The sequence below is a fragment of the Trichomycterus rosablanca genome, chromosome 3 (assembly GCF_030014385.1).
Source record: "Trichomycterus rosablanca isolate fTriRos1 chromosome 3, fTriRos1.hap1, whole genome shotgun sequence".
Classification (NCBI taxonomy): Eukaryota; Metazoa; Chordata; class Actinopteri; order Siluriformes; family Trichomycteridae; genus Trichomycterus; species Trichomycterus rosablanca.
Window position 1 is genome coordinate 2,034,719 of NC_085990.1, and position 23,857 is coordinate 2,058,575.

At 44.9% G+C, this 23,857-nt stretch overlaps 1 protein-coding gene across 2 annotated transcripts in view; it reads left to right on the forward strand.

The window, feature by feature from the left end:
- The first annotated feature begins 193 nt into the window (after positions 1-193).
- iqgap3 (IQ motif containing GTPase activating protein 3) overlaps positions 194-23,857 on the forward strand; it is a 46,283-nt gene continuing 22,619 nt past the window's right edge. The window contains exons 1-23 of one of the 2 annotated variants that reach the window (XM_062992405.1): positions 194-259; positions 390-490; positions 3,905-3,992; positions 4,447-4,603; positions 5,353-5,430; positions 8,822-8,898; positions 8,974-9,041; positions 9,138-9,251; positions 11,688-11,866; positions 11,949-12,030; positions 12,105-12,268; positions 14,236-14,323; positions 14,397-14,560; positions 15,760-15,920; positions 18,948-19,063; positions 19,151-19,314; positions 19,409-19,499; positions 19,597-19,764; positions 21,200-21,342; positions 21,442-21,612; positions 22,276-22,359; positions 22,444-22,515; positions 22,605-22,674. In XM_062992405.1, coding sequence (XP_062848475.1) covers positions 457-490; positions 3,905-3,992; positions 4,447-4,603; positions 5,353-5,430; positions 8,822-8,898; positions 8,974-9,041; positions 9,138-9,251; positions 11,688-11,866; positions 11,949-12,030; positions 12,105-12,268; positions 14,236-14,323; positions 14,397-14,560; positions 15,760-15,920; positions 18,948-19,063; positions 19,151-19,314; positions 19,409-19,499; positions 19,597-19,764; positions 21,200-21,342; positions 21,442-21,612; positions 22,276-22,359; positions 22,444-22,515; positions 22,605-22,674 — 2,533 coding nt within the window. In that variant the 5' untranslated portion in view covers positions 194-259; positions 390-456. Of the gene's footprint in view, positions 260-389; positions 491-3,904; positions 3,993-4,446; positions 4,604-5,352; positions 5,431-8,821; positions 8,899-8,973; positions 9,042-9,137; positions 9,252-11,687; positions 11,867-11,948; positions 12,031-12,104; positions 12,269-14,235; positions 14,324-14,396; positions 14,561-15,759; positions 15,921-18,947; positions 19,064-19,150; positions 19,315-19,408; positions 19,500-19,596; positions 19,765-21,199; positions 21,343-21,441; positions 21,613-22,275; positions 22,360-22,443; positions 22,516-22,604; positions 22,675-23,857 lie in introns of those variants that run through there. The other variant, XM_062992406.1, reaches the window with a different exon arrangement.

Consider the following 23,857-nt stretch of genomic DNA (forward strand, 5'->3'; position numbering starts at 1 on the left):
CATAATAAACAAACAAACAAACAAACAGCTGCCTTTATTTTTTGTAAGTTGTTGCTTATTTTAAAGGAAATTGTTAAAATAAAGCACTAAAATGCACGTAAACAATGTTTCTGGAACTACAATACAATACTACAACACCCATAATTCATTGCGAGTGCCACAGGCGTCGCTAGCCAATAGGATCGCGGCGGGATATTCAAACCGCCAGTCAGCTCGAGCTCGAGATTCAAACAGCGAACAGTCAGTCAGTCAGAAGCAGGTCGTTATTTTTATTCTGTGTAGATTCGGTTTATATGCGACATTAACCAACATAAATTACATTTATTTCACTTAAATATCTTATTTTAGAGTTAGTTTGACTGAAACTTGTAGTTTTTGGGTACTTTTAGGTTTGTAGGAACTGTAACTCGGGAGCTACTTTCAGTCAGAAAGCGAATAATCACTAACACTACAGAAATGGGAGAATCTGGAGGACAAACCCGCTCAGGCTGTAAGTAATAACTGCTTTAATTTATTTAATATCTGTATAAATTGCAAGTCAATACATTAAAACCACCTCCTTGTTTCTACACTCACTGTCCATTTTATTTACTCAGCTTTACTTACCATATAGAAGCACTTTGTAGTTCTACAATTACTGACTGTAGTCCATCTGTTTCTCTGTATGCTTTGTTACCCACTTTCACGCTGTTCTTCAATGGTTAGTGTGTGTTGTGCTGGTATGAGTGGATCAGACACAGCAGTGCTGCTGGAGTTTTTAAACACGTCACTGCTGGACTGAGAATAGTCCACCAACCAAAAAACATCCAGCGTCCTGTGACCACTGATGAAGGTCTAGAAGACGACCGACTCATACAGCAGCAATAGATGAGCGATCGTCTCTGACTTTACATCTACAAGGTGGACCGACTAGGTAGGAGTGTCTAATAGAGTGGACAGTGAGTGGACACGGTGTTTAAAAACTCCAGCAGCGCTGCTGTGTCTGATCCACCCGTACCAGCACAACACACACTAACACACCAGCACCATGTCAGTGTCACTGCAGTGCTGAGAATGATCCACCACCTAAATAATACCTGCTCTGTGGGGGTCCTGACCATTGAAGAACAGCATGAAAGGGGGTAAAAAAGCATGTAGAGAAACACATAGACTACAGTCAGTAATTGTAGAACTACAAAGTGCTCCTATATGGTAAGTGGAGCTGATAAAAGGGACAGTGAGTGTAGAATTTTTAATATAAGACACGGTCTCCTAATTTCTACCGAGTCATCACAATTGACTACTCTGTGCCCATAGAAATAAGTACTAGTTTGACTGCTGTTAAGGTCAGCTGAAATGTAATTCGTTTGAAAGGTCTGCCAGTCAGTCAGGGGTTAGTTGGGCTTCACGGTGCCAATTTAGGAGCACGGCACCCTTAAAACATTTGGCATTGTCAAGCTTGCTCGACTGTAGACAATGTCAGTCATGTCTGATGGCACCTATTTCATGCCAGACCTGTTCTTTGTCGGTGTTCGAAATACAGCCATCCACCTCGAGCCCTCTACAACTCCTAAATGTTGTTTTTAATGGGTTCATTTAAGCTACTGCTTTGTTTATGGGCACAGAGAAGTCACCAACGATAGTCAATCATCAATACTGTCAAGAATATGAAAAAGAGAGCTTGGTTTAATCCTCACCACCTCACTGTTAGGAGTTTTATATCTAACTTCAATTTCTCTTCGCGTCATCCCATTAAGCATGCTGGTTGGTTGATCTGCAGCCAGTTTAGAGAAGCCAGTCTAGCCTAATAAAAAGTGTATTATACGACACATTTTAAACGTGGTCATTTTTGGATTGAGGAGAAACATTATGCAACACCTATATCACTCATGTGATCAGTTTATTGCCACTTAACTTAAATATGTAACTTGAGCTTCAGGTCGAGCTTGCAGACGTTCTCCGTAAGGAATTTTCGGTAGAGAGCAGAACTTGTGGATCTGTTATTATGCCAGGTCATTTAAAAATCAAACAGTGTTAACAGTAGACTGACCTCTGTGTGAGGTCTGAGTAGGTGTCTAGGAACTTGTGCCCATTCAGTCAGAAGAGCGTTTGTATGGCTGGTTCGTTCCAGAGCTGTTGAGTGGGGCTGAGGTCAGGGAGGTTTCTTAACCCAAGCTTTTATATAGGGCCTTCCCTAATCTTTTGCTACCAACTTGGAAACACATAATTTCCTTTATATAATTAATTTATTACACTTCTTAGCAACTGATGTGGGTGAAACTCACACATTCAAAAAGGAATTCTCGATACTTTTCTTTATATAGTGTATTTTTTTTCTTTTTTTTTCACAATGTTCAACTTGAACTTACAAACAGTGACCACTACACATTATCTACAGTGGGGCCAAAAAGTATTTAGTCAGCCACTGATTGTGCAGGTTCTCCTACTTAGAAAGATGAGAGAGGTCTGTAATTTTCATCATAGGTACACTTCAACTATGAGAGACAACATGAGAAAAAAAAATCCAGGAAATCACATTGTAGGATTTTTAAAGAATTTATTTGCTTTATAGCTTCTTTAAGAAGCTCTTCTGTCCTCCACTCGTTACCTGTGTTAATGGCACCTGTTTGACATCGTTATCTGTATAAAAGACACCTGTCCACAGCCTCAAACAGTCAGACTCCAAACTCAACCATGGCCAAGACCAAAGAGCTGTCGAAGGACACCAGGAAGAAAATTGTAGACCTGCACCAGGCTGGGAAGAGTGAATCTACAATAGGCAAGCAGGTTGGTGTGAATAAATCAACTGTGGGAGCAATTGTAAGAAAATGGACGACATACAAGACCATTGATAATCTCCCTCGATCTGGGGCTCATCCCGTGGGGTCAAAATGATCATGAGAACGGTGAGCAAAACTCCCAGAACTACACGGAGGGACCTGATGAATGACCTGCAGAGAGCCGGGACCAAAGTAACAAAGGCTACCATCAGTAACACACTACGCCGAGAGGGACTCAAATCCTGCAGTGCCAGGCGTGTCCCCCTGCTTAAGCCAGTACATGTCCAGGCCCGTCTGAAGTTTGCCAGAGAGCATATGGATGATCCAGAAGAGGACTGGGAGAATATCATGTGGTCAGATGAAACCAAAATGGAACTTTTTGGTAAAAACTCAACTCGTCGTGTTTGGAGGAAGAAGAAGAACCCAAGAACACCATACCTACTGTGAAGCATGGGGGTGGAAACATCACTGCTCTAGAGGAGATCTGCATGGAGGAATGGGCCAAAATAGCAGCTACAGTGTGTGCAAACCTGGTGAAGACTTACAGGAAACGTTTCACCTCTGTCATTGCCAACAAAGGTTATGTTACAAAGTATTGAGTTGAACTTTTGTTATTGACCAAATACTTATTTTCCACCATAATTTACAAATAAATTCTTTAAAAATCCTACAATGTGATTTCCTGGATTTTTTTTTCTCATTTTGTCTCTCATAGTTGAAGTGTAGCTATGATGAAAATTACAGACCTCTCTCATCTTTCTAAGTAGGAGAACCTGCACAATCAGTGGCTGACTAAATACTTTTTGGCCCCACTGTATATATACAATATCTAAAGCCTCCCACACTGTATTCAATGTTCGATTTACAATCGTTTATACAGCTGTAAATAATAAATAAAAGAAAAAAAAAAATACACATATACAAACCCCAACTTAAATCTTTATAATACAAACTTCTCCAGTGTCCCAGTATAATACTTGGTAATGAGAGAGAATTTTTTTAAAGAATATTCTTGTCATACAGTGTATTTTTGACATGCCAAACTAATAACTAAAAGGCAAAAACTACTTTTAATTGTTGTCTATATATTTTAGAATCGATTTCGGTTCATGTTTTTCTTCTTACTTATTTGAAACGTCTTTTAGATGAGCGCTTGACCGCTGAAGAAATGGATGAGCAGCGCATTCAGAATGTGGCGTACCAGTACCTGTGCCGCCTGGAAGAAGCAAAGAGGTAATATATTTCTCCTCTCTATCTTTTTTTTATACTTCTTTGCTTATACATGCTGCTTAAAGGCACTTTACAAATCTAGTGGGGGTGCAGCCTGGTCCATTGTTCTATACATTTGGTATATGTTGTTAAAAATATATCCCTAGGACTTGAGAAGGTGGATCCCTGATTGCTCCTCACACCTCCTCTGACCTACACGCAGCCCTTAGCGGAACCTTATTTACACATGTACTCTGCTAAACCCCACCCACATAGCCCGGTCATCCCGCCCTGCCAGAAACGTATCTGCTGCAGGCACTGCCGATTATGCCCCGCTAGATGGCGCCCAACCGACCGAGTTTCGAACCGAGGAGTTCAGAATCCCAGCACTGGTGTGCCTGCTGAATATCTAATGTTTCTAATGTGTTTCCTTAACTGAGTGTTTTTAAAGGTTTGACTTTTTTTGTCCCTCCCTCAGGTGGATGGAAGCGTGCCTGAACGAGGAGCTCCCTCCCCCCACCGAGTTAGAGGAGGCGCTGAGGAACGGGGTTCTCCTGGCTAAGCTGGGCCACTGCTTTGCTCCGAAAACGGTTCCTCTGAGAAAGATTTACGACCCTGACCAGGAACGCTACAAGGTCTGTCCAACGCCGAAACGTTTCGCAATTTCGGATCTGCTGTCGATGTTCAGTTTCAGTTCACTGACATCAATAGTAAAGAAAATATATTAGGGATGTAACGATACACTCTACCCACGATCCGGTGCGATTCACGATACTAGTTTCACGATACGATTTTTTCCCCCCGATTATTATAATTTTATTTTTTTTTTAAACAAAATGAAATTGAAGACAAATTATGACAAAGTTTCCTTTTATTATTTTAAATATAAAATAAAATGCTGTATTTGTGCTTATCTTTTATTTCTCTAAATAATAGATGTCCTTTTATTTTTGAGGTAGGTACAAACTATGCAAAACGATGCTGCACATTTCCCTTATTGTGTAAAAAAACAAAAACCTCTGAAATTATATGAATCCCACATGAAATAAATAAATAAATGAATAATACAAATAAAGAAAGTATCCTCACATAAATACATTAGGCTGGAAAATTCTGAACCTGGCAACCCTGTAGTGACGTCAACCAGGCGAGGTTCATAGCGCCAGCGCCCTCTGCTGTTTAAAGTGAATATCGATTCATAATACATGTAAAGCGATTTGAATCGTTACACATGTGAATCGATTTTTAACTGTCTTGTGGTGCATCGTTACATCTCTAATATACAGTATATACGTGTGTATGTGTATATATATATATAAAATTAAGCACCTATACGAGGTAAAGACATATAATGACTGAACGCTGTGGTTTTATCTGTTTGTAGGCGGTTGGCTTGCAGTTCCGTCACACTGATAACATCAACCACTGGAGAAATGCGCTGGAGGAGATCGGCCTGCCAGCGGTAAAATGAAACATCTCTCTCTTTTTTTTATATCACACGTCTCCCCTCATTTGCTCCCAAACCTCCTCCAGTGCCCTCCTGCCACTCCTCTTATGGAAATGCAAAGAGGGATCAATCGTGTTTGGAGACACACACTAAGCTCTTCAGATAATCCATTGCTAGTGAAGGAGACACAGCAAGAAGGTCCTGGGTTTGATTCCTAGGTGGAACGGTGTGGGTCCTTCTTGTGTGGAGTTTGCATGTTCTCCCCGTGTCTGTGTGGGTTTCCTCAGGGTGCTCCGGTTTCCTCCCACAGCACAAAGACCGTGGAGATACAGAATTGTTCGTGACTGTGTTTGACCTGATGACCTGTCCTGTCATGAACGTAACCAAAGTGTGTAAAACATGACGTTACAATCCCAATAAATAAAATTAATCGAGCAGAAAGCAAAGAACGTGATCGTACCGATCCACTGAATGGCTCAGGTCTTGAGTTTGAATCTCGGCTCTGCTGCCGGCCCCTCGCAGACGTGATTGGCTCTGTCTGAGGGAGGGCGGGATGAAGGGATTGCACAGGGACGGTGAATAGCTCAGGTCTGTGTACGCGATACAGCTCTCCGCATGAACCCGCCTCATGCAGGTGAAAAGAAAAGCTCGGCTACTCGGCCTTTAGGATGGGCCGTGTTTTCGGTACGGCCCTCCTAGGTCAGGGTATGAATCTGCAGCACTACAGGAGAGATACGATTAAAGTCGGAATTGGATACGACTAAATTGGGAGAAAAGGGAACACGTGTAAATAGACTCTCTGTCTATAGCAGCTTAAAAAGCAGCTTGTAGTGTTTACTTTAGATTAATGAACATACAGACACAAAATCTGATTACTTATGTACTGTGAACTATTTTTTGAAGCCTCCTGTGATTTATTTATTCATTTTTTTCTTTCCGCCTGCTAAATCAAACGTTGCTTCATTAAATGCATGAAGCAACTTGTTTATCTCAATACCTCTAGTGGATAAGAAATGAAATAGCATACCTACTGGGGGAGGGGGGGGGGGTCGTGCCATTTTTAAACATTCCTGCCATATCAACTACTGGCTGAACATTGATGAATCCTAACGTTACATAATCAGACTCAGACTCAGCTTTACTGTCATTCAAAACCATGTACATGATTAGAACGAAATGCAGTTACTTAGGTCTCGGTGTGTGTAAACATAATAAAATATAAAAATATAAATAGCAAGAGAAACTATGTTTAGTAAAAATAAAACTTAAGAAATAACTAAGATAACTAAGGAATTTTTAATATTTACATTTACATTCAAGTATTGCACAGGAACTACAGCAGCTTTATGTGGATCTAAAGTGCACGATTCAAAGTATAGCAGCAAAAAAGGGCAGCACCAGTTCACAGGTGTTTAAGGTAACTGGTGCATAGACAGTACATGAGGGGTGGAGCAATTTAGCAGTCTGACTGCATCCGGAAAGAAGCTGTTTTTCAGTCTTGTTGTTTGTGCTCGGATGCAGCGCAGCCTCCTACCAGAGGGAAGGGGGGTGAAAAGTCCATGTGCAGGGTGGGTGGGGTCACGGAAGATGCAGGCGGCTCTTTCCTTACACCTTGTTGTGTATATGTCCCCGATGGGTGGTAAGCTGCATCCGATGGTCCTCTGTGCAGACTTTACCACTCTCTGCAGCGCCTCCTTCTCTGCCACAGTGCAGCCAGCGTACCACACAGTGAGGCAGGTGGTCAGGGTGCTCTCCACCACACAGCTGTAGAAGGACCTGAGGATGTCTGTGTGATGGAAAGCTTGTGGGTGTAATATGGTTATTTATCTTTTTTTTTTACACCAGTATGTTGGGGAAGCATTTTAATCATATCAGAATATTGCGTGGGACGTGTTACCCTTATATAGATTGTGATTATGACCTTGTGTGTATGGCCCGTAAGGTATTTCTCAGCTAGGTTTTAACTGATGTGTGGAAAACATGTGTGGATTGGCTCTTTACGAGGTATCTTCAAAAAGTTTCCTCACTTTTATATTGTGGTTATGAGCGGTGAGGGTGCAGTAGTAGGAGGAGTGGGAATCAGTCGTGTCTGAGAGACTGAGCGATGCTTATAGTCCGGATTTAGCTCCATCTGATTTCCACCTTTTTTGGACGCTCAAAGAAGCTTTAAGGGGAAGAAGATTTTCATGTGATGATGATTTTGGTACGACGCTGGAAAAATGTTTTTTTTTTGCCCTGATTTTCGCTCACCGACTGGAAAAACCATAAAGGAACTCTTTACCCAGACAAAAGCAAAAACACTCCTAAAATTCCTGTCATTAACAAAACTGAAGCAACACATGTAAACGAACATACATAGACAACAGACATAACTCCTCTAAGTCAAATATAATAAGTAAATAAAAGACAGATCATGACCTTTCCTGCCATGAACATGGCCCTAAGGGCAGACATGGCGGTAAAAACTAAACACTAAACTAAACTCGCCGACTGGTCGCCGCTAGATTTGCCGGCTCGGGAACAACTCGGCGTTCGCTTTGGGATCGAAACTCGGCTCTCAATCGCTGTGTGAGAACTACCCAGCAACTCGATCCGAGCGCTCGCCGACTGAAGATGATTATCTAGCCTGCTAAATATCTGGATATGAGTCGGCCGACTGGCAATGAGTGCCGTGTCGAACAGCCAATGAGAACGCAAGATACGGTGTGAGGGGAAACGCAGGGGAGGAGTGTAAACAGGTGGGACAGGGGCGTAATATAGTTTATATCAGAATACATCAGCACACACACACACACACACACACACACAAGCTTTACAGTATTTCTGACCTTATCGTTCTCTACAAAACATAACACCCACGCTGCATTGCAAACAATTTATTAACCTCAACTCACTATAGAACAATCCAAATTCGTTTATTGTTTCTCTTTGATTTTACGCCGCACATCAGCGCACAAACTTCGATCGCTCGCTACTTGTTGTCGTGCACGTTTGGACGTGGTGTCGTTAAACCCCTCGTCACTTCTCGCGTGTGTTTTCGTGAGAGCAGAGAAGCTCGCCTGCGATTCCAGTTGGTGATGGATGGTGTGCGTAGTGTGAAACCCCTTATCACCCATCAGTCGTGTAGTGTGAAAACCACGACTTGGAAAAGACTCCCGATTACTAGAGATCCAGTCGTGCAGTGTGAACCGTACAGCGACCCGACCGCTTGTAAAGTCGTGTAGGGTAAACTTGGCATAAGCAGCTTTACGGAATCCAGGACCGACAGACCAAAAAACGCCTGATGAGCAAACGGAGGCCGTCAGTGGCAGGAAAAACCTTGAGAGGAACCAGACTCGGCAGGGATCTCCTTCCTGTCTGTTAATTTCTACCAAAGTTTTAACCAGTCGCTTCTTCCTCCTACTAGATTTTCTATCCTGAGACTACAGACATCTATGATAAGAAGAACATGCCTCGAACCGTCTACTGTATCCACGCTCTCAGGTCTGTATCTGCTCCTCCGCTTATATATAAATGCCTAAAAAGAAGCATGATGTAATATTGATTTCTGTTTTTCAGCCTGTACCTCTTTCGTCGGGGTCTGGCCCCTCAGATTCATGACCTGTGCGGCAAAGTGAAGTTCACAGGTATCAATAAATCAATCGACTTTCTTCCCCTCGATCAGTCATGCCAGGCTAATTAAATATAAATACTCGTGTTATATCGTCTATGTTGTTTCCTAGAGGAGGAGATCAACAACATGAAACTGGAACTGGATAAATATGGGATACAGATGCCGGCTTTTAGCAAGATCGGTGGAATCCTGGCCAATGAGCTGTCAGTGGACGAGGCTGCTGGTGAGACAGTGTTTGTGTGTCCGAGTACAGATTAGCACTAGGATTTAGGGTTTTAAATCCAGGTTTAAAGACTAAATATGCACGATATATTAAAAATAATCCTCACCCAGGATAACATGGGGTTTGTGATGATGAACGAACAAACAATATCCCAGTTTAAGGTGTTGCTGCATTGCACCCAGTGATTTCATTAAATATTATATGAGACATGCAAAATTACGACTTCATTTCGACTAGTCATATCCGATTCCCCAACTGTACCTCCTCGGCCTGGCCCAGTTGACCCGGAGACTTTTGCAAGCCCCCTCCGACACGTAGTTGCGGCATATGGATATGTTTTATTTTTACCTGTCAGTGCTGGGGTCTCTCAGAGAGCAGTATCGCGTACGGAGAGTCACGCACTGCTATCCATGAATCATCCATCTCTAATGCAGTGTCTGTGTGGGTGCCTGTCAGGTCCATAGCACACCTGAGATACAAGCTGGAGAGCTTATCTCAATGGTCTGTAGAAGATTAGTCCCCTGTGTTACCCGAGTGCATGTTTGTATTGCATGGGACAGTGTAGCCTAGCGGTTAAGGTACTAGACTAGTAATCAAAAGGTTGCTGGTTCAAGCCCCACCCCTGCCAGGTTGCCACTGTTGGACCCTTTAAAAAGGCCCTTAACCCTCAATTGCTTAGATATACTGTATATACAGTGTATCACAAAAGTGAGTACACCCCTCACATTTCTGCAAATATTTTATTATATCTTTTCATGGGACAACACTATAGAAATAAAACTTGGATATAACTTAGAGTAGTCAGTGTACAGCTTGTATAGCAGTGTAGATTTACTGTCTTCTGAAAATAACTCAACACACAGCCATTAATGTCTAAATAGCTGCAACATAAGTGAGTACACCCCACAGTGAACATGTCCAAATTGTGCCCAAAGTGTCAATATTTTGTGTGAGCACCATTATTATGCAGCACTGCCTTAACCCTCCTGGGCATGGAATTCACCAGAGCTGCACAGGTTGCTACTGGAATCCTCTTCCACTCCTCCATGATGACATCACGGAGCTGGTGGATGTTAGACACCTTGAACTCCTCCACCTTCCACTTGAGGATGCGCCACAGGTGCTCAATTGGGTTTAGTCCATCACCTTTACCTTCAGCTTCCTCAGCAAGGCAGTTGTCATCTTGGAGGTTGTGTTTGGGGTCGTTATCCTGTTGGAAAACTGCCATGAGGCCCAGTTTTCGAAGGGAGGGGATCATGCTCTGTTTCAGAATGTCACAGTACATGTTGGAATTCATGTTTCCCTCAATGAACTGCAGCTCCCCAGTGCCAGCAACACTCATGCAGCCCAAGACCATGATGCTACCACCACCATGCTTGACTGTAGGCAAGATACAGTTGTCTTGGTACTTCTCACCAGGGCGCCGCCACACATGCTGGACACCATCTGAGCCAAACAAGTTTATCTTGGTCTCGTCAGACCACAGGGCATTCCAGTAATCCATGTTCTTGGACTGCTTGTCTTCAGCAAACTGTTTGCGGGCTTTCTTGTGCGTCAGCTTCCTTCTGGGATGACGACCATGCAGACCGAGTTGATGCAGTGTGCGGCGTATGGTCTGAGCACTGACAGGCTGACCTCCCACGTCTTCAACCTCTGCAGCAATGCTGGCAGCACTCATGTGTCTATTTTTTAAAGCCAACCTCTGGATATGACGCCGAACACGTGGACTCGACTTCTTTGGTCGACCCTGGCGAAGCCTGTTCCGAGTGGAACCTGTCCTGGAAAACCGCTGTATGACCTTGGCCACCATGCTGTAGCTCAGTTTCAGGGTGTTAGCAATCTTCTTATAGCCCAGGCCATCTTTGTGGAGAGCAACAATTCTATTTCTCACATGCTCAGAGAGTTCTTTGCCATGAGGTGCCATGTTGAATATCCAGTGGCCAGTATGAGAGAATTGTACCCAAAACACCAAATTTAACAGCCCTGCTCCCCATTTACACCTGGGACCTTGACACATGACACCAGGGAGGGACAACGACACATTTGGGCACAATTTGGACATGTTCACTGTGGGGTGTACTCACTTATGTTGCCAGCTATTTAGACATTAATGGCTGTGTGTTGAGTTATTTTCAGAAGACAGTAAATCTACACTGCTATACAAGCTGTACACTGACTACTCTAAGTTATATCCAAGTTTCATGTCTATAGTGTTGTCCCATGAAAAGATATAATAAAATATTTGCAGAAATGTGAGGGGTGTACTTACTTTTGTGATACACTGTATATATATAGGATAATAAACAGCACTGTTCGGGTAAAAGCATCTGCAAAAAAATGCTAAAATAATTGGGACACCTCATTCTAGAACATAGAGGCTTCATTCCAGGTGGAACAGTAGTATTTTTCCAGGCTAACTCCCTCCATCGTGTGCAGTGCATGCAGCTGTAATAGCCATCAACGAGGCAGTGGAGCGGGGCTACGTGGAGGACACGGCCAGGGCCCTGCGCAATCCCAACGCCATGCTCGTTAACCCGCAGGAGCCGCTGATGGCCATCTACCAGGAGATGCTGCGCCAGGCCCGTGCCCACAAAGCAGCCAGAGCGTCCGTCAAGGTGAGCGAGACGCACGAGTCGTTTGGTTTTCCCGATCAGCCGACGTCCGTGAGGAATTAAGAGCCGATATGTGATCGTTTAGGTGAGCGGCACGGCGGAGAAGGACATTTACGAGGAGTATCTGACACAGAGTGAGATCCAGGACAACGTCACTAAAGTTAACGGTGAGTTACTCAGTACTTCGGTGTTTGATGTGACCCCGGGAGCGTCCGCGTACCGAACTCTAACGTGTGTGCAGTGCGAGCGGCCGTAGAGCGCGCGGACGAAGCTTTGGAGTGCGGCGACGCCCCGGCTCTGCTCTCGGCCCTGCAGGAGCCGAGTCTGTGCCTCCGAGGGCTGCTCGGGGATAATGCCGACTGGTACCTGGAACAACTCGCATCAGACAGAGAACAGAAAGCCCTGGTGAGCCTTTGTTTTCTAAAATTAATAGAACTTGGGTCAGTTCTAGCTTTTCTTTCCCTCTGGGTCTTTGAGACACTGATTCAAGATCTAATAGGCATAGTACATCATGATACAGAACACCGTCCTCCAGGACCAAGGCACAAACGCAAACAATATAGTATACAGAGTGCAGATATAAAACTTGTGTAAGGTACATTATTAGACCTCGGAGAGTAAAGGGGGTGATTGGCCAATATACTGTTTATTATTATTAAATGTAGAGTGAGGAATAAAATAAAATGAAGGCTCTACCGAATTCCCATTTACACGGGGAGAACATGCAAACCCCTCACAGAAAGGACCCGAACCCAGGATCTTCTTGCTGCGAGGCGGCAGTGCTACCCACCGAGCCACCGTGCCGCCTATTTGGATAACGGCGTCCGCTAAATGGCACAAATGTCAATTAAACTCCAGGGTTCACTTCAGGATCCAGGGTTCGAATCCCCAGCAGTGCTGTCAGGCGTCCGAGGACGGGGAAGGTTCGCCGTCCTGTCCGGGGGCGTGTTACTGCTTTGTGCCCAGTGATTCCAGGGAAAGTGTGACCCTGACCACTGTGACCCTGAGCGGTGGTGAAACATGAAACGATATGACATTAAAATGACATTAAATGTAATATTTTTAAAATATCATGTGCCGTACATTTACATTCACGCTTGCAGCATTTAGCAGACGTTTAATCCAAAGTGACTGAATACAATCTGAGCAATTGATTGCTAAGGGCCTTGCTCAGGGGTCCAACTGTGGCAACTTGGTGTGGCTTGAACCGGCAACCTTATGATTACTAGTTCAGTACCTTAACCACTGAGCTAATATTCTGTGTACCAAAGTAAGAAAGTAAAACAGTACAGATTATTATTATTATTATTATTATTATTATTATTATTATTAGTAGTAGTAGTAGTAGTAGAAAGAAAGTGAGTGATAAGCCACAGGTTTTATTTTTTTATCATCTGCTCAGTTCAGACTGACTCTGTGTTGATCCTCCGAGATTTCTGAGATTTGATTTATTAAATGACTTCAGCTGACGGGTCTCCTCTCTCAGCATGACAGCCGGCCAGAATTTCGGACATGTAATCAATTCATCCGATGTCCGACAGCTCGATCCGATAGCCGTCGATTAGGCCGCTCCTTCTGTCCGGCTCTCCTCACGCTGCGTTCGCAACAGTCTGCAACGAATTTAAATAATTTGATCTAGCCCGATATTAAAAATGTATTAACTGTGACTTAAAGGGCTTTGAAATCTAGCTCGATCTCTGCCGTGTCAGCCTGGCTTTAGGTTAGCACACAGCGTGTGGAAATGTGCTGTTGGAAATAGTGTCTATAAAGTTAAGATGAGATGTTCTGATATCATTTTCCCAAAAGAAAAGGGTCGCAGACAAAAATAATAATAATTAAAGGCCCTACGTTACACCTTGTAAACCACAGTGGGACCAGATTGTCAGATTGTATGTGTGTCGCTTGAAAAACTCTGATCTAGGGTGTCTAATTCTTATTATTAATTCATCGTACAGCAATTATATTCGTACATTTTGAATGTAGTGCCTCTCGGCTGCAAATACTGTAGTTAACATACTGGACCACTAATCAGAAGGTTGCTTGTTCAATGTTTTGGAAATGCTTTGTGAGCAGCTCCTTAGTTTACACCATGAATCCTCGAACATCACAGCTGGAGCAAATTATGCCTCGTTATTGATTCGTAATGGTTTAATCGTGTTGTAACCCAACTTCAGGTCCTACAGATTAGCTCGGAATAGAACCGCCGCTCCGTCGCGTGGAGAGGAGCCAGTTGAGGTTGGGAGGAGGCCCCGGGGTCGACCCAGGACCCGCCGGAGAATGGGAATGCCTGGGGATCCCACCAGACGTCTGGGACTCGCCGCTGAAAGTACCACACGTGCCGTTTTAATGCACGTATCCGTTTCCTCCGACAGGATCTGGGTTGCGTCGACCCTCTGGAGAGAGACGAGATGCAGGAAGGCGTCGCCGTGGCCAACGACGAGGCTCAACGCTCCAGAACAAGTCAGTCTGAGCCCGGCAGAACTACTTAACCCGGCGTAACGAGCGAGAGTTAACCGAGCGCTTGTGTCCGCAGTGCTGCAGGCCGTGTCCGAGATCAACGAGGCTCTGCGGCGGGGCGAGGCGCGACAGACCGCCCGCGCCCTGATGGACCCGGGCTCCCACCTGCCCGACGTTTACCCGTTCGCCGCCGAGCTCTACCAGAACGAGCTCGCGTGTCTGCAGAAGCAGTGCCCTCAGGTAACTCCGGTAACACGACTTACATGCATCCTAAACTGCTTTAAGATTACCAGGGCCATCAAGATACAGATGCAGGTCACTTTTTTATACGTTTATTTATCATTTTAAGCCAGTTTCAGTAACGCCGATCATTTACCGGTCAGAGACCGTGTGTGAAGGTGTCCGCTTTGTGTTTATGAATATGAACTCTAACGATGAAGCTTTGTAATTAGGGCCCTACTAAATTCACGGGAAAAATGTGCTTATCCGTGTTTTCTGTACCCAAATGATTAGAAGACGCACAGATGGGGAAACAAGTATTTTACAACTCTGTTTACTCCGTTCGAACCTCACCCTGGTGTGTTTTGTCTTAATCAGGGCTTTTAACAGGCACTAACACAAAATGAACTTACCCCCCCCATGTGGAGGCTTCACGTTACATCTTGTAAACCACAGTGTGACCAGTTTGCCACCATTTTTGTAATTAAGTATGTTTTGTTTTGATGCGTTGTTTGCGTTGCCTGGTTTGCGGTAAAGATCATGGACGAGTCCGTGTAAATCCCTGATCTAGATGACTGGCACAAGACAGGAATACCCTGGACACGCCAGCAGAGCTTAGGCTTCCCGTTCTCAGACATTGCCGATCGTGTCTGTTTTTATTTATTTATTTATTTTATTTTATTAATTTTTTTAATGCATTTGGCGACTCAATTTTGTCTTCCGCTGCTGAGAAAGACCAGATTGCATCCGAGGAGAGCACGCCGCTGTACACGCCTCTTCCGACACACGTGTACGGCCCTCCTCTTCTCGTCCCTGCGTTCTGCACAGGCGTCTCTTCCACCAATCGGGGTCCTTGCACAGCGTATGAAGATACGGTGGCCAGCCAAGCACCCAGCTTACGAATATGTGTATAGATTTAAATGTCATTGTCCTACACTTTTAATGGTTGGCTAGTCTGAGGGAGGGAGGGAGGGAGGGCTGTAGAGGTTCCTCATAACTGCTGCAATTACGACCTCTGCTGGCTGATCGATGGTGCGTGGTACGGATCTTCATATAAACTGGCCTCATTCTATTTCACACGTATTTAATTCGTATCTTATTCGGTCGTAAAGGAAGGACCGCAGCAATAGAGGGTGAACATAATCGTGGAATTGGATATGATTAAATTGGGCCGGGGTATGTAGTATATTTTAAGGAGGAACTTTTGGTTGTGTGTGTAGGGAGAGCTGCAGCAGGAGGAGCTGTTCGTGGCGGTAGAAATGCTCTCGGCGGTGGCTCTGATAAACCAGGCGCTGGAGGCCGAAGACGTCGGGTCGTTCTGCGCCGCGCTGGTCAGCCCCGCTGCTGGCCTCGCAGATATTGATGACGGCTTGATTCAAAGGTCAGACGTTACAGTATAAATAGTCGTCTCAGACTGAAGGTTTGCAGTGCCGTGACTTCTGACCTGGGTTTACTGGTACCAAAAAGCCTAGAAAAGCTGTAGATGAGATTCAAAGGGTCTGTGTGAAAACCTGGTGACCCGCCCTGCTCCCTATGACCGACCTGATGAGCTGCCTCAGTAGAGAGGATTCTAATAAAGACATGGAGCTCATAGGGCAGATTATTTAGACGCTCTGCTTAGACGGAGATACACCGATTACGCCTCAGGCCGCTCAAACCGCTGGCACGCCGGCTAACGTGACGAACCCGAATTTACAAGTGAACGACACTCGTGCACCTTTATACAAATTAAACATCGACGAGAACGTATTTACGTTTGAAAAGAACTCCGTTGGTTGCTCCGCATTACATCCGTCCGCCACGTTTGTCGTCTTTGGTGAGAGAAGTCGTGCCGCACTGAATGCTGGGATTTCCTTCGGCGCTGAGGAGGCGTCACGGGCGTCGCGCAGAGGCTTCGCTCGCCTTGTCGCCTGACAACGCCTGTGATCGGTCGGTTAAAAAAAAGTCGTGCAATGAAAACAAACATGGATTTTTGAGGAGCGCCTCTCATCGGCTGCGTCCAAAATCGCTACCGTCATACTGAACGGTACGCGGGGGCGGGTAGCGTGTCCGAATACGTAGTGTTAATTAAGCAGTACGCAAAAAGTACCCGGATAATCGACTGCTCGGGCGGCATTGTTTGTGCATGCGCGGACGCGGCACACTCGCGTACTGAAAGAGCTTCTGTACCGGCCGAGCAGTGCGCACCGCCTCTAATAAAAAACGTACAGTTTAAGTGTGCGATTTCGGACACGGCCGTCGTTTTTCGGTAGTCATGGAACTTAACGTCACGTCACAGCGTCGCCTGCAGTGCTTTGTGCGACGCTCGCGAACTTAGTTTAACAGGAAGTACGCTTAGGCCTTTAAGGCGCCTCAGCAGGAGCATTTTAAGGGATCCAAGGATTTAGACATGCAGAAACAGGGAGAACATGCAAACTCCACACAGAAAGGACCCTGGTCGCATGGCTCAGGAAATGAATCCAGTTCTTGGTGTAGCTATATATGTATACGAACTAAACCCGGCCGGCCGATAGCACCGCTGAGATTCGAACCCTGAGCGTCTTGGTTTGATTGTATGTATTAGAGTAGATGTACAGTGTATCACAAAAGTGAGTACACCCCTCACATTTCTGCAGATATTTAAGTATATCTTTTCATGGGACAACACTGACAAAATGACACTTTGACACAATGAAAAGTAGTCTGTGTGCAGCTTATATAACAGTGTAAATTTATTCATCCCTCAAAATAACTCAATATACAGCCATTAATGTCTAAACCACCGGCAACAAAAGTGAGTACACCCCTTAGTGAAAGTTCCTGAAGTGTCAATATTTTGTGTGGCCACCATTATTTCCCAGAACTGCCTTAACTCTCCTGGGCATGGAGTTTACCAGAGCTTCACAGGTTGCCACTGGAATGCTTTTCCACTCCTCCATGACGACATCACGGAGCTGGCGGATATTCGAGACTTTGCGCTCCTCCACCTTCCGCTTGAGGATGCCCCAAAGATGTTCTATTGGGTTTAGGTCTGGAGACATGCTTGGCCAGTCCATCACCTTTACCCTCAGCCTCTTCAATAAAGCAGTGGTCGTCTTAGAGGTGTGTTTGGGGTCATTATCATGCTGGAACACTGCCCTGCGACCCAGTTTCCGGAGGGAGGGGATCATGCTCTGCTTCAGTATTTCACAGTACATATTGGAGTTCATGTGTCCCTCAATGAAATGTAACTCCCCAACACCTGCTGCACTCATGCAGCCCCAGACCATGGCATTCCAACCACCATGCTTGACTGTAGGCATGACACACTTATCTTTGTACTCCTCACCTGATTGCCGCCACACATGCTTGAGACCATCTGAACCAAACAAATTAATCTTGGTCTCATCAGACCATAGGACATGGTTCCAGTAATCCATGTCCTTTGTTGACATGTCTTCAGCAAACTGTTTGCGGGCTTTCTTGTGTAGAGACTTCAGAAGAGGCTTCCTTCTGGGGTGACAGCCATGCAGACCAATTTGATGTAGTGTGCGGCGTATGGTCTGAGCACTGACAGGCTGACCCCCCACCTTTTCAATCTCTGCAGCAATGCTGACGGCACTCCTGCGCCTATCTTTCAAAGACAGCAGTTGGATGTGACGCTGAGCACGTGCACTCAGCTTCTTTGGACGACCAACACGAGGTCTGTTCTGAGTGGACCCTGCTCTTTTAAAACGCTGGATGATCTTGGCCACTGTGCTGCAGCTCAGTTTCAGGGTGTTGGCAATGTTCTTGTAGCCTTGGCCATCTTCATGTAGCGCAACAATTCGTCTTTTAAGATCCTCAGAGAGTTCTTTGCCATGAGGTGCCATGTTGGAACTTTCAGTGACCAGTATGAGAGAGTGTGAGAGCTGTACTACTAAATTGAACACACCTGCTCCCTATGCACACCTGAGACCTAGTAACACTAACAAATTACATGACATTTTGGAGGGAAAATGACAAGCAGTGCTCAATTTGGACATTTAGGGGTGTAGTCTCTTAGGGGTGTACTCACTTTTGTTGCCGGTGGTTTAGACATTAATGGCTGTATATTGAGTTATTTTGAGGGAAGAATAAATTTACACTGTTATATAAGCTGCACACAGACTACTTTTCATTGTGTCAAAGTGTCATTTTGTCAGTGTTGTCCCATGAATAGATATACTTAAATATCTGCAGAAATGTGAGGGGTGTACTCACTTTTGTGATACACTGTAGGTGGTGTTATTGTTTTGTAAGCCACCCTCTGGATTTTTTGGCCCATATTTGCATATTCTTGTGTATATATTACACATTTCTGCTGTCTGTTATATACTGACATCTTCAAACCTTTGCACTCAGCTGTTCATACATAATTATGTCACACATTTATGTCTTACTGTCTAACCACGTAAGCGTGTGCGCTCAGGTACTTCGAGGAGCTCTCTGACCTGAAGAGGAAAGCCGGCCGAGCTCTCCTGACATGGAACGATCTGCAGAGTGGCGTGAACGGCGTCAACCTGGCCGCTCAAGAGGAGCACGACCGTAAGTCCACGCTGCTGCCTGACCACGTCTATCGAACCCACGTGACTTTTTATTGTGTCGGTAATTTCCTCCTCTGTTTAAATGTAGAGATTCTAACTATAGGGCTGATCAACCAGGCACTCGGTCGCACTGACCCTCAGAAAACCCTGGCTGCGCTGATGCTGCCCTCTAGTGGTGTGAAGGATGTAGTGCCACAGAATGCCAAACGCTACCACGATGTGCTGACCCGGATCAAGAAGCACAAAGCAGAGGTGTGGTTCATACATTTTAGTAATGTCTTAAATCTTGTTTTTACATTTTGATTGTGCACATCTGTATATTTTTTTGTGTCTGGTCACGGTGCAGCGGAATCGGGACCCCGGAGCAGAGCTGTGGATAGCCGACATTCAGGATGGCGTGAGACTGGCCAATCAGGACACTCAGAAAGCTCTAAAAAGTGAGTTTCAGCTTCGTGTGCAGTTATATGAACGCATTTGTGCATTTTAAAAGCTGGAACTTTATAATTGTGTGTGTTCTGTGATTTTTATGTTTAGTGTCTCTCGGTCTGGCTGCTGTCAATCAGGCAGTGAAGGAAGGTAAAGCCTCTCAGACCGCGCGAGTGCTGCGTTTACCCGAGGTGGCGCTGCGGAGCGTGGTGGCGGACTGCGCGGCGGCGTACCAAACCGAGCTGTCCGCTCTGCAGCGAGCCAAAGTCTTGGGAGGTGAGTCAGGCTCACTGTTTCCCAGGTGAAGCGGGCCGGGTCCTTTCTGTGTGGAGTTTGCATGTTCTCCCCGTGTCTGTGTGGGTTTCCTCCGGGAGCTCCGGTTTCCTCCCACAGTCCACAGGTTAATTGGAGACACAAAATCGTCCATGACTGTGATTGGCTGGTTACAAGCACACAGAATCTAAGATGCGTGCAAAATGAGGCCTGGCATGGTCTTGCTGAAATAACCACGGATGTCGACTCCTTTTTGTCTTTGGCACGGAGAACAAGCTAAAGCGTATACTCATCTGACCACAGCCCGTGTTTCCCCGGTTTTGCGGTCCATTACATAAACTGCATCTCCCACAACGCATGCCGATTTTGCCACCTGCAAAGTGACCGCATCCCTCATCCCGCCACTAGATGGCAGTGTTTCCACATCAGCGTTTAACCGAGGCGGTTTTCCAACAAGTGATGCTGAGAAATGTTTACACATGATCCCAAAATGTACCAGGAGAGAAAATTAAAGCAGAAGGAGGAAATTTAATGAAAGATGTGAAAGCAAAACGAGTTTGTGCTTCAGGAAGAGAAAGCGGTGCGTCTCTCGTGTTATGAGGCGTGTCCGTGGTAAAGGAGGACAATATAAATGTAGATATACGTTATAAATATACAGGATAAATTTGCAGTTGCAGTTCTTCTGCATTTAATTGATATATTGTGTTATCATGGTTTAATATAGTTTCAGGTCGCATTTCCTGATGCAGCAGTGTTCCGTGTTAAGTGACGACGGTTTTCCGAAGTACTTCCAAGCCCATGTGGCTATATACATTACAGTAGCATGATAATCTGTCTAGGGCAAGACCAAAAAACACTGCTAAGACACTGAGCTTTATCTGGGTTGCCTAAATCGTAGATGGTGAAAGACCTACATTATTTGCAGTCTTGCTCTGAGAAATTATCTTTTAAACTGATCGACGATCCTCATAGTTCTGTGTGAAGTGGCGACGGTTTTCCGAAGTACTCATTTTTTATTATTATTATTATTATAGTAGCATGACTGTGTCTTAGCGGTGACCTCTGAAGGCTTAAAGTCTCTGGCGTTACCCTAGACAGACTGAGATGTCTCTGTATTCCCTGAATCTTTTTACAATATTGTGTACGGTAGATGGTGAAGGAGCTAGATTATTTGCAGTCTTGCTCCTCCTAGCTCTGTGTGAAGTGACGACGGTTTACTCATTCATTATTATTATTATTATTATTATTATTGTAGCATGACTGTATCTTAGCAGTGACCTCTGAAGGCGATGTCTATAGCTTTACCCTAGACAGACTGAGATTTCTCTGCATTCCCTGAATCTTTTCACAATATTGTGTACGGTAGATGGTGAAAGACCACCTACCATGAGCTGGAGCTTTGAGAGAACAGTGTATGTGTGTGTGTGTCTCGAATCAGGCGACAACAGAAGCCCGTGGATTAAGACTAAGACTCCAGACGGCAGCTCTTACTACTTTCACGTGCAGAAGCTGGAGGGCACCTGGGACAGACCTCAGGGGTTCGTCCAGAACAGCCTGTTCCTCAACCACGAGGACATCCAGGTACCCCATGGAATTTACCGTGGATCTCTGCTCTTGCGTCCTTATGGATTATGCGAGAACACTAAGGCTTCCTCCGTCCCTCGTTTTTTTTTTTTTCAGGCGGTGTGCAGCGGCGTGACCGCGGCGCACAGCAGGGAGGTCCAGTGGCGGGCCAGCGAGCCGTTCGTGGCGGCGCTGCAGGCTCGCGCGCGCGGGTTTCTCATCCGGCAGAGGCTTTCCGAGCGCCTGCACTTCCTTCACTCTCAGCTACCTGCTGTCGTAACCATCCAGGTGAGGCATCGGCTCGCAGACGAATCAAACACACCTAATACAGGCGCTCGTTTAACTTCCTGTTATCAGTACTCCCAGTGTGTCCACCAGTTACACCAGCAAAATGTCGCTGTAGCTGTAAAATACGCTAGCTGGCTTCACACAGGCACGATTGGGGATGGTCGGGGCGCTGTGATGGATTGGCGTCCTATCTGGGGTGTGTTATCAGACACAGCAGCGCTGCTGGAGTTTTTAAATATCGTGTCCACTCACTGACTGATGAAGGTCTAGAAGATGAGCGACTCAAACAGCAGCGATAGATGAGCGCTCGTGTCTGACTTTACATCTACAAGGTGGACCGACTAGGTAGGAGTGGACAGTGAGTGGACACTGTGTTTAAAAACTCCAGCAGCGCTGCTGTGTCCGATCCACTCATACCAGCACAACACACACTAACGCACCACCACCATGTCAGTGTCACTGCAGTGCTGAGAATCATCCATCACCATTAAAGAACAGGGTCAAAGCAGTTTAAAGAAGCATGTAGAGAAACATATGGACTACAGTCAGTAATTGTAGAACCACAAAGTGCTTCTATACGGTAAGTGGAGCTGATAAGATGGACAGTTGAACGTTATGGCTGATCAGTGTACAGTATAACTAACTATCGTGTTTTTGCCGTAGTCTCACTGGCGGCGGTTTCTCCAGCAGACGGCTTATAAAAGGAGACTGGAGCATCTTCACCGGAACTGGCGAGCCGTAGTCAAGGTAAAAGCCGAAGCTGATATACGTTTAGGTTCTTATAACCGAGCTTTTTATCAGCCACTAACTGATCTAGTTGTGTATTATCAGATCCAGGCTATGGTTAAGATGTGGCTGGCTCGCAGCAGGTACCTGGCCCGCCTGCGCTACTTCAGACGACACGTGAGTCTTTTCCCTCGTTCATCGTGGTGCAAATCGTCTCTAAGCTTCGTTTATAAACGATGTTCTTTTTTTATTATTATTATTGTCAGGTTGGCGCTATTATAAAGATCCAGGCTTTCTTCCGAGCCAATAAAGCCCGTGAAGAGTACAAGATGCTGGGTATGACTTTTATTATTATTGGAGTTTACTTTTGCTTAGATCAGGGATTTGCAAAGCCCAAAAAATGGGTCGCAAATAGTAAAAAAATAAATACAATCATTACATAAACTTGTAACCAGGACATCCTATCTGGCCAAATTAAATGGAGTACATCATTCTGGCATTAGACCAGCACTAGGAGAAGACTGAAGACTGAGGCTTTCAGTACAATATGCCATAAAACTCAAAGGAAATCCCCAAAACCCTGCTTACAAAGATGTATTCACACCAAAGAGATCCAGTATTGCATACAGAACAAAACTTATTGACACACCAAGAATACGAATGAGAAAAACTCCTAGAGGAAACAAATCTGGATATAAATGATATTACCAGTGGTTATAAAAATTCTCTTCCCCCGTGGGACATCATCAAACCCCAAATAATCATGGACTTGACAATAAATAAAAAACAAAATACCCATCCAAACATATACTTAAGTAACTTTCTAAATATAAGAGGAAAACAACCATCACATGCAGAAATATACACGGACGGCTCCAAATCACCAAACCAGGTCTCGGCCGCAGTAACATCAAACTGCTTTTCGCAAAGTATGGCGCTACATAAAGAGAGCTCGATTTTCTCAGCAGAAGCTCGGGCATTATCCATGGCACTAGAACTTATAGAGAAAATCAAAACAAAAAAGACAATAATCTACACAGATTCGAAATCTGGTCTTCAAGCCCTGGAAACATTATCGCAAGACCATCCAACTATAAATACAATTTTAGATCAAACCCAAAGACTAACTAAAGAAAACTTTGAAATTAAATATTGCTGGATCCCAGGACACATTGGCATTCAAGGAAACGGAGAGGCCGACAGGCTAGCACGTAAACCTCCAACCATACAACAACCAAAAAAGAAACTATTAATATCGGACACCAAACCACAGGTAATTAAATACTGTACATCAGAAACAAATGGCAGCTTGAATGGGAATTACAATACAACAATAAACTTTATGAAATATACCCAAATATCGACACACACCAGAAACCTCTGCCAACAAACAGAATGGAACAAGCGGTATGGACTAGATGCCGCATCGGACACACCCAGTTGACTCATTCATACCTATTGAGAGGGGGACCCCCACCACCATGTGAAACATGCCATACCATCTTAACAATAAAGCACA